Source organism: Pinus tabuliformis, chromosome 7, assembly GCF_031772625.1.
Source record: "Pinus tabuliformis cultivar Carrire ecotype Pingquan chromosome 7, CPIR1, whole genome shotgun sequence".
NCBI lineage: Eukaryota > Viridiplantae > Streptophyta > Pinopsida > Pinales > Pinaceae > Pinus > Pinus tabuliformis.
In genome coordinates this window covers 978,715,700-978,727,349 of record NC_142293.1, presented here as the reverse complement: position 1 = coordinate 978,727,349, position 11,650 = coordinate 978,715,700, and the positions used below count along the sequence as shown (strand labels likewise).

The 11,650-nt window shown below is 33.0% G+C and overlaps 1 protein-coding gene across 2 annotated transcripts; it reads right to left on the bottom strand.

The window, feature by feature from the left end:
• Nucleotides 1–4,194: 4,194 nt before the first annotated feature.
• On the bottom strand, nucleotides 4,195–7,776 carry LOC149250883 (UDP-glucuronate:xylan alpha-glucuronosyltransferase 1-like). Of its 2 annotated transcripts, none has more exons than XM_089456495.1 (3): nucleotides 7,376–7,776; nucleotides 6,527–7,173; nucleotides 4,195–5,164 (listed from the first exon to the last, which is right to left on the bottom strand). In XM_089456495.1, the coding sequence occupies exons 1-3, from the start codon at nucleotides 7,651–7,653 to the stop codon at nucleotides 4,254–4,256; spliced, it is 1,836 nt and encodes a 611-aa protein (XP_089312621.1). In that variant the 5' UTR covers nucleotides 7,654–7,776; the 3' UTR covers nucleotides 4,195–4,253. The 2 variants fall into 2 exon arrangements, with proteins under 2 accessions (XP_089312621.1, XP_089312622.1); XM_089456496.1 differs by having other exon boundaries at nucleotides 7,381–7,519.
• Nucleotides 7,777–11,650: the final 3,874 nt, after the last annotated feature.

Genomic DNA, 11,650 nt, shown 5'->3' with positions numbered 1-11,650 from the left:
CAGGGAAGCTTGGATACCATTGCAAACATGGAGGCCTCAAAGGGTACAAAGAAGGCCTATGGGGGCAGTGGACCTCTTGAAATCCATACAGTTGGTGGTTGGAGGTTGTTGAGGCTTGGTACCTTGGTTTTGTGATGCCTAGTAGGGTACTTGGAAGGCCTATGAGGACAATGGAACTCTTAGAAGCCACATGAATACTTTTTGGAGGTGGTCGGGCTTGGTACCTTGGTTATGTGATGCCTGGAAAGGTACGTGGAAGGCTCGTGAGGATATTAAATTCTTGGAATCCACAAGACTATTGGGTGGAGGTTGTTAGGGCTTTGTACCTTAGTTGTGTGATGCCTGGAAGGGTGCCTGGAAGGCTTGTTAGGGTAGTGGAACTCCTGGAAGCCACAGGACTATTGGTTGGAGGTTTGCAAGCTTGGTACATGGGTTGGTAATTGTTGGTATTGGGTATGTACTAGGGTTTTGGGCAAGTTGATGCTAAAAACCCATGGAGTCAAAGCCCTAACTCAGGGGTGACCCACTGTTGAAGAAAATGAACAATATGGTCTATGGATAGGTGGAACATCGAAGACGTGCATCGAATTACACCAGTTAAAAGATAATCAATTACCTTTTGTATTGTATTATATTTTTGTTGCATTGTTTATATGTATATGTATATGTATATGTATATGTATATGTATATATATATATATATATATATATATATATATATATATGTTGTGAAATGTATCTACATGTTAACATGAGAGTAATTATGTTAGATATGTTTGTGCCTACGTTGTACATATTAGCTTGCATTTAGATATGCACTGCATTATACTAGCGAATACTAGAATAAGAAGAAGAAAAAAAGGATTTTTTGAGTCACATGGTGCCAGGGTTTCAAGCATGAATTTGGGCCTGATGAGAGGTAGGAATGAGGCGATAGTGGCCATGGTATGTTACATGATAAAATGTTTACTATGTTGTTTTAGGGAACAATAAGTATCATCATATAAAGTGACTTGGTTTTGTATAAGAAACTTGTTAGCAAGTTTGAGGTTGAAGAGAATTAATAATTTTTAGAGTTGATCAGGATTATTATTTTTTTAGAAATGATGAAATTATCTCCAATTATGACCATATTCAAATTAGTTTTGTTGCACCTATTTTCATAGAAGTTGTATATGTAAGTTATGTCAAATAACAAGGAAACACATTAGGATTAATCTTGGTTGAAAGTGGTGAAATATTTTAGGAGCTTTATCAATCAAAAGAGAAAGGGAGAATTTTAAGATGAGTTCATTGTTAGGGTTCATTTGATAAGAACACACATTAACACATGCAATAAGGTCTTGAATTGAGGATCCATTAAACATAGCTAATTGATCAATATAATTTATGATAGTTGAATATCGATTATTCATGTAGAACCTATATATTCTTGAGATTGCACATGTATGACATGTGGGATGGATCACATCCATGAGAGGGATAAAAACACACCTCTGTCACAAAAGGGCATGGACCAAGATCATATGTATAACTCTCATTATGTAATTATACTTCACGTGGCTAACTACTCACAACCAAATCCTCACTTGGGAAAATCTGATGAAGAGAGGTTTTCAGGGTTTGGGGTCATGCCCACAATGTGGGTTGGATTTCAAAGACAATGTGCAAATTTTTTAAATTTCCCCTTTGCAGTTGCTACTTGGGAGGAAGTTTCCATATTACTGAAGGTTAAAGTTGAGACAAATCGATCCTCAATGCTTTTATGTCTTATCTCTTGGTCCATAAGGCAGAAAATTTTTAGAGTTGTCCCATTATACATTTTATGGGGCATTTGACGCTCTAGGAATGAAAGTATCTTTTAGAATAAACCCATAAATGTGATGATTTCTAGCCTCAATATTGTTGCATGCTTTCAGGAGATAGGACCATGGAATCCTAAACCCCATCATCACTCTATATCTTTTGTTGATTTGGTTGATTTGTATCATATAGTGTGGGTTCAATGCCCTCATTAAGATAAATGCTCCCCAAGCCTTTCATTTCTTTTGGTTTGGTGGTCATGGTAATAATTTTAGGGCAGAAATGGTGGCCCTTTGGGGGGTGATCTAGTGCGCCCTTTAGCTAGCTATCGAGAAAGTTTTGATCATTGGTGACTCAAAATCCATCATCCAATGGATATAGGGGAGAAATTCTCTTGAGGTTCCTTCTTTATGCAACTAGATGGAGAATATCAAGTCCTTACTCTCCTCATTCTCTGAGATCTCCTTCTAGCACGTTTATCGAGGGAAGAACATTTAGGAAGATGCCTTATCCAGGTGCGAAGTCTCTCTTCTTTCGAGGTTGATGCACTTCGAACACCCGGTCAATGGCTTTGTTTGTGAAGTGAGATCTTTTGAGTTCTAACTCCTTTCGACTCCCCTTCTCACTCAATTTTGTCTAGCTTTTGTGGTAGGTCTTTTTCCCTTTTGGTTTATTTCGTTTTTGCCTTTAATTTCCCTTAATAGTGGGCTATCTATGATATGTCTCTCTAGAAAATGTTGTTCCATTCATTTTTTGTTTAGCATGGGCAATCTCCATGCCATTTTTTACTGTAGGCTATGCTATGTCGATGTTTATAGTTGGGCTCAGAAATAACAATAATATGTCTATGTAAACTCCTCTTTTATTAATGAAGGATGTTTCGTTAAAAAACTCTCATTGTGTAATTATAGTTCTCAAATAGGGAGGTGATTCTTAGAATTGAGTTAGAATGTATCGACAACACAAAGGATATGGATAAAGAGATTGTTGTGATAATTGAATTGGAATGTGCAAAAATGTTTGATGAAATTGATAGAAATATGATACTTTGTAATAATTGAGTTAGAATGTTAAAAACGAAATAGAAATGATTAAAGAGATGGATATTGTAATTGAGTTTAATATCCAAAAAAATTTAAAAAATAGCCATGAATGAAAAAAAAAAATTATAAGCGTTGAGCAATAATTAATAAAATGATTAAACAATAATTATGAATAAAAAAATTACATAACACAGAGTTGAAGAGACACACAAAAGTGCAGAATTTAAAAAAAATTTGTAAGATGATAAAGAAGCTTGAAAACGCGTCATTCTTGGATAAAGTTGATTTGCAGAAAAGCACAAAGCGATTTGATTTTCAAAATGGAGATATGAAATGTGAAACCACATCATAAAGCCAACACATATCCAACAAACGGTGATTGAAAAAACATGCCTTGAATGGTGATAAAAGGTCAAAATGGTGGACATTTTTAAACCAACTATGGAATGAGACAGTATCGCAAACGTACATATTGAAATAACAATAAAGTGCTGTCTTGCACTATTTCCTTTAAAGTGCTGTCTTGCAATATTTCCTTTAAATTGCTATCTTTATCCGGAAGAAACTTAATTAAATAAATAAATGATAAGTTAGAATAAAAGATACTATTATCTCCATATTCCATATTCTCCCTATTCATACTTCATATATAAAATTATTCTCTTTTTTTTTTTAAATATTGCCTTTTATTAATATTATATATAACACGTTGACTAATAATGTCTTTTGGCTTCTAGGATGATAGAATTTGACTTGACTTAGATGACCAACAAAGATTTGATTAATAAATAAATAAAAGTGAAAAACATTGCGTGTGATTTGAGATTTTATGTGCGTTATACGCAAAGCGAAACCATCGTTCCGATCATTAGAAGAGCCATCGATATGAGGCGTCCCAGGAGTCCAACTATTTTAGAATGATTTCACGCATGCAAGCAACCATGATGTGGACGGGTCGCCCAATCTGTTCATAAAGTCAGTGAGAGTCGTGTTCTACTGGTAAAATGTCACAAGGTCGGCGAGCATTAAAATATTAAAGAAAACAGAATATCAATCAATATACCAACATTCTCTTCTCTCCAAATATCAAGTGATGAACCTAATAAAGTTTCTGGTATTTGTGAGGCTCCCACTCTCTGCAATCCTATATCATTTCATGTTCAGAAGAATACAACAAAACATTAGTGTGCTCTGGCAAAACTGTCTGTATGAGCGCAGTAGCATCAGAATGAAAATGAATTAATGATCTAGTGGATCATGTATATCAATCACATAAGAATGGCAATAAAAATAATAAAAATTTGTCTATGAAAATAAAACGGATTCATCTCTATTAACCACATTGTGATTGTTCCCGTAAATTATATATGATATATAAAATAGAAAAAATGAATTATGTACATTGTTTCACAAATTCAATCTAGGATCGGTGATATTGAGTTTCCAGTGTTGATCTGGGAATCCAGAGATTTGAGCTTGCATTCGATCCCACTCAAGAATCTCCTTCTGAACAGCAGGAACAAGGCAAAATTTGTGCAACTCGCGCGGCATGTTGTCGTGGACCTTCCACCATCTAGAATGAGCAACATTACTAGCGTAGGCTCTCTGGTTCTCCACGTTCCAGTTGCAGTCGTAATCCCTGTAACAGAGCCATGGCTTGATTCCCAAGTAATGCAGAACGTAGAGCTCCGGAGGGTCTGCGCCGAAAAGGCTGGTTTTCATCTCGTATTCCTCGGTATCGTTGGACCAGAAATGCTTCAGATAGTTCATGCGCCTCGGGATCCTGTGCCACCATGTGAAGACCTCGTTCAGGTACCCCTGGTCTCCGCCATTGTAGGAAATTATGTCCCTCCTGTGGCGCAGCAGGAACCTGAAGGTGCAATTGGAGGGCTCGATCACCATCATTCCCGAGTTGAAAACGAACCTGCTGTTACCCGTTGCCGAGATCTCGGGGAGATCGAACAGGAAATCCAAGTTGCGGAGAATGAGAAGATCCGAATCGATGAAAATGATCTTGTCATAGTCAGTGAGCTGCCATAGCCTGAATTTGCTGTAATTCCATTCGTTGTAAGAATCTTTCTCCGCTCTGGGGTTGCGAATCCTGCGGATTTCTCGAACCTGCCAACCGGCTGCCCGGAGGCCTTCACGCTTCTCCTCTCCCACCTTCTTGTCCACCAGAATGATGAGATCCTTCGTCGACCCGCTCATGCGTATGCTCTGAGCCAGGGCTATGGCTCCGCAGACATAGAACTCTGACGAATGCAGAATGGTCGCGTAAGCTTCCCTGCGTTCTGGATTTAATACCTGCGGTGTTTCGGCTGCCATTGACAATGTATCAAACGACATTAGTTCAGATGGTATCATAAATTAACAACACTTCAATCTTATGCTATTATATAATATTAATCCTAAATTAATTACATTTCAATTTGATGCTATCATATAGCCGAGCAAGCACCCAGTTTAAGTTCATCCTTTTCTGTGTTTGGATTGTAGATTTAGTTTATGTAGATTTTGGAATATTTTTAATCATGGGTGATTATGAAAATAATTCATCCTAATATATTTTTATGGCAGATTTTCGAATATTTAATAATAGAATAATAATTTATTTTAAAATTTGCAGATTTAGAATATTTTAAATAATGAAATGAATTTTTTTTACATATTTTTTGATTAATTTTTATATAAAATATTATTTTAAAAATTTGTAAATTTAAATAGTTTAATTTACCTAATTACAAGTGTGTTTAAAGATTTTTTATCCATAATTAAAAATTTATAAAATTTTGAATTTTTATATTTTTCCAGATATTAATAAATCAATAAATTCAAAACTACAATTTAAACAAAAATAGCATTATAATATTACTTAAAAATCACATCTCAAATTTAGCAATTTAGCAAAGAAAACCAAAAATAAATATTGCTGGGATACAGTAAACCAATCCAAAAACTATGACATGCGAACATATTTGAATGCTTTTGGAAATAATATTTTGATATTTACAACAAATACTTGACACCCATTAGGTTAATCACCGCCTAAAATTAATTTAATAATAAATTTTAAAATATTTCACATAAACCTATTGTTTTTAGATTTTCATAATTAATTACATTTCATCTTTAAGCTGTTTTGAAAATGACTGATACTAAATCAGACATCATCTCTTTTCAGTAAACTGTGACGGCAGCGAAGTAGTGGGGCAAAATCATCAATTTTTTAAATTTATTATATTAAAAAAATTAAATGGTTCATTTTGTAGAGGAATTTTAAAAAATATTGTTTCTTTAGTTTACTCTACAACAATAACCTCGAATTGAATTTTACATCCGATTGAAAATTGTGCAATTTTTTTTTAAACATTGTTTCACTGTACACTGAATTTGAATGATCCGCAAGAACTTCTACTCATAGTTCGAAGCTTTTACTCTCTTAAAAAAATCTAAGAACAGAACCAGGACATAAGCAATCACCGACATTGTTAAAAAATTAAAGCTCATTTTCCACCATTGTGACTCCCAAAAATTTCAAACAATACTCTGAAAGTAATTTATCAGCACCGTAAAATCTCAAACAATACTCTGAAAGTAATTTATCAGTACCGTGCCCCGTATTTGAGAGGTCAACGGTTCAAATCCTAGCCGGTCTGATAATGTAATGGTTAGAAACTTACGATGATCCTTCCATGACACTGCCAATTCACAGGATCCCACGGGAAGCGAAATCTTCTGAGCCAACTTCTTCACATCAGACGCATACAGCCACACTGCATCCATGCTCTGATCCTTCACGAAATCCTCGCATCTGAACAGATCCGGCATCGGACTACACGAACTGAAGAACAGCATTGCCATCTTTTTCCCATCTCTGGAAGCTCTCACCGCCACATTTGCAGAGGCGAGATGAATTTGCAGGCGCAAAACATCTCTCGACCAACCCTGCTCGGGCTTCCTGCAGGGCAGCCTTGTAACCACAAGATCGAACTTGGTCTCGTTGCTGATCTCGGGCATGGGCATAGTCGGGCACACAGGGGTACTGTACTGTTCTTCTTCGTCGATCCACTCCGGGAACAAATCGGTCCATGCCACGTCCTCGTCCACCCGTTCAAAACTTATTACTGTGGATTCTCCTAGAGCTTCCCATTGCTGCGCTTCTTCCTCTTCAAAATTCACCAGCGCGATCTTCATGCCCTCTGTGATGTTTATCACAGATCCTATCATGGAATTCAGCCGACGCCAATTGATAACACGGTTTTGCTGGTTCCTTTTTTCTGCCAGGCCTCGCTCCATTATGACCCCAACTTTCTCTGGATCTCTCCATCTGTACAACACAAATACAAATGGACCAATTCTCATAAGTACTACCAACCAAACTAACACAAGCTTTGTAAGATAGTCTTTATTTTGAGAGAAAATCTCAAAATTCAAGAAGACTGGATACCATTGAATTCTAAATCAAGAAGATTGGGTTCAGGGACACACTAGATCATTATTATTACAATAATTGAATGAAAGGCACTCACCTTACCTTACCGTACCGTTCACCCTGAGTTGAATTTCTGAGCTCTTTCTCCAGGTCCAAGGAGCTAGGAGTGAAGAACATCCTGCTGGTACATGCTGCCATGAACAGAAGCAAAACGATCAGCCTGCTTCTGCTTCCCAAAAGCCTACAACCTCGTGTTGTCCCTACTTGCCTGAGCATTTCTGGGCTGTACTTAAAATATTTTCCGTTCAAACGATCCACCTGACCCTTGTAAGCTTGCACGAAGGAATTCACAGAAGCCTGACCTTTATATTTCATTCTGAAATCAATTGAATGAAACCATGCAACAGTGAATAACAGAATTCAAACAAAGGTTTAATGGAGGAATCTCAGTTGTCCTTGTATTTATGGAGGAACTAGTTACCAGGCGACGTCAGCGTGTCGGTCAAGGGAGTAAGTGAGCTCCAGATAAATAGAATATTTTCAAAGCAATATTGGCAGGTAATTTTAAATGAATTTAGTGGATTAGGTGTTACACAAGGAGGCTGGTGGGGGGTCACTGTTTCAGGTTGGGTTGGGTTGGGTTTGGTTTGGTTCGGTTCGGTTCGGGTTAGTTGGCCAAAGTAATTTAGATTGCGATGATTATAGGCACTTCTGAAATGCAAATGCATTCGAACCTTCTATTATAGATTCCAACATGTGTGCACCAGCATTCACGAAGTTTCCAATTTTTTAATTTCTTTTCATAGTTTAGTTTTATATGTTTAGATGAAGAATTGAATGCATCGTACATGCTCGCGCCATCCTTCACCAGCTCTCCAGATTTAAATTTATTTATTCCTTTAATGTTAAACTAAGTCTCTCAATTTACATTTATTTATTTGTTTTAAATGTTAAACTTACTACTTGAATTAGATTGTACGTAAAGTTGATACCACGCTCCATTTGCTTTATAAATGGATTGCATTACAATTAAAAAAATGTTGACCTTAGAAAACTTAAATATTATGATTACGCCTGCAAACATATTCATCACTCCGAATTAACATAAAAGTAATAACAAAGTATATATATATATATATAATTTGATGTTCCTTTTTCCGTTAATGACGTGTTTATTTTGTTAAATATTCTTTTAAGTACGAACGATATAATGGTGACTTTTTTGATGTTGTGGTTATTAATTGTATGGTTTTTATTTATTTAATAAAATGTTTTTGATGTATTTTCGATATATTAAAAAATTATTTTAATTGGCTTACTTGAGTAGGTTTGAAGGAATATTTTAAGTTTTTTCAATTTTGATATATTGTGGTTAGTTGGAGTCTATTAAAGATGGAGTGGGAAAGTTGATGATAATGATTTATTGATTTATTGTGTAATATAGATAGATTTATTTATAATAGAAGACAATTTTTTGTTATAAGAATGTGTATAATTGAAGTATAAGTAATTTAAGAGTTAATGTAAAAATAAGATTAATGAATATTTGCAAAATTAGTGAATTAATATAATAATATTTTGTGTTATAAAAAAGTAATTAGTAATTATGTTAACAAATGTGAATTTTTGTGAATAAATATAGGAATGAATCATATAGTATAATTTAAGAAAATCTAATAAGATTTAAATTTAAATGATTTGTTTGGATTATGTGATTTTTATTACTATTAGAATTACAAAATTAAAGTATAAGTTGTGGTATTATGAAGTAAGGTAGTTATATGATTTAGTAGTTTGATGAAGAAAATTGTGTGAGCATAAACTTGTGAACATAAAAGGTTGAAGAATAATTTTTTCCTCTACTTTGTAGATATGATTCAACTAGAATGATTTAAAGTACTTTTATATACATAAAAATTTGAGTGACCAAATGTTTAATTGAGCTATTCATTGCTAAAAATTAACTTTATGCACAACCTACAAAGATGATCATTGCCTTATTATTATATATAAGGTTGATTGGGGCATGAGTTGATTAAATTCGCTCATTACCTTTAATGCATTTCATTTTTTAACATACTTAGAATTAATCGCTCAATTATCATCTCAATAATTTATCTAAGCTGTGATGTTGTGTTGTTCTTAAATAGACAACTATTGTTGAAGTGGCTTTAGCTATTGATAAATGAATCAATATTGAAGATGTTTGACATGATTTTAGGGATGTTATATCTAGAAAGCATGCACCAACACAAAATTTTCATAAAGATATGTTGATGTGATTGACATTGATAGTAAAGAGAAATTATGGTGAGATAAGTATTGGTGAATATTACATGGTGAGAAAATTTAGTCTTCTATTGTAGTGGAGAACTACTTTTTATCACACAAAAAGTAATCACCTAACTCAAATTGTTAGGCCTACCAAACTATATATTTGTAGGATGTGTTTCTCATGTTCAAACCTACTTTCACATCATTGACCCATTAAAATAGTGTTTTTCTTAAGTTATTTTTATCAATTTTACCCACTTATATGAAATTAATTCAAAGAATCCATTAATTATAGGTTATCTTAATTATTTTGACCATTTTCATATGGAAATAATTCAAAAACACATTTATTATGAATTGTTTTTATTAAATTAACTTGAGAAATCATTTTTCCTAATCTAGTTATCTATAATGAAAGTCATAAACCACCTTTATGAATTTGTTCTCTCACATTTAGCTGACAAAGAAAATAAAAATAAAGATAATAAAGTTACTTGGATTTTAATTTGGTCATATAATAATATTTATTAATTGGACCAAAACAACTCTAACTACTATTTTTCTATAAATATAAAGTTTATTTCTCCATTTTTCATCTTGTTTCATTTTTTATGACCATTTCCTCATTTTATCTTTTTACATTCTTATCCCTTTTATGTGAGAGAAACCTATATGATTCAACTATCACTATTATTCTTAGCTATGAGAGAGAGTAGAGTCACCACTTATTATGGATTTATAAATGATACTCCTATCAAGGAGGTGATGGAGGACCATACAATCTCTAGAATTAACTCCAAAGTGATACAACAATAAAACTCTTATTCTTAGGTAATTTGAGTTTTATTTATATTACCTATAACATCTTTACTATATATCTAGGACAATATTAAGTTTATAGATCTAGTTCTAAGGTTTTATTTTATCTAGATAAATTTGACTTTACACTAGATGCAACCATTAGACTAGTGGGTTTTACTAACAGTTGTGGTAGGAAACAACCAACACTACTCTTATCCACCAATTAGGAACCCCTATTTGATTAAATTTGGATTCTAGTCCCCTTCATTGATAAGCCAAACACGACTTCTAAGTCTAAAATTAGGTGTTTTTTAACAGTGCAAAACCCTGTAAATAAAGTGTCCATATTGACTTCCAAAATTGTACCTTTGTTTTGACATTTTTGCTTTCATAATTGGATTATACACATTTTGAATATGATATTAACACTTTCAAAATATGTTTTTGTACTTTTGAAAGATAATATTTGATTTTTCATAATTACTTTTTTCGGAAATTTTAGAATATGACTTTTCACTTTGCTAACCTCAATTTTGCACTTAATTTTTAATCTCATTTAATCTAATTATTCACTTCTTTTAATAATGTTGGCACATTATTTACAAGTACTATTAAATTAATCACATAATTGAACATATAAAAAATTGAAGACTTTATTAAACATAAATAGGTTTCTTCACATTAAAAAATAGTAAAAGAAAATAATCACATTATTTAACAATATAGCTTTACATTTTTTAAAATAGGTCTGAGACAAAGCAAGAACCCAATTTATCCAACTAATATGTGTCATTTACATTATTAAAATTGTTTTTCTTTTTTTTTTTCTTAATTATAATTTAATTTTTTGTTTCTATCTTTTTAATATAATTTTGGATTTTTCAAAGATTTTGGAGTATGATTTCACATTTTTGAAATAAGATATTAGTAGTTTTAATAATCTACATTTTAAAAATTCTAATTTTACAATTAACTTTCAATCACATTTAATCCAAAAAAACTGGATATATAAAAATATATCTTAGTTAATCATTAAAAACAAATCTCACATTAAAAAAAAAAAATAAGAAAAATGAGTAAATGCATTATTTAACAAACTATTTTTAGGTTTTTTTACAATATGTCTCAGCTCAATAACATCATTCAATTGTATCCAACAAGGTCACAATCAATCTAACAAATATGTGCCACTTACATCATCATTCTAGCATTTTGGAGTTGCATAGTTCTCATTGTCATTAAAAACATGTTTTTTCTTTCAAATTTGTGTTTCTACCATCATAAGCACCTTTCAAGG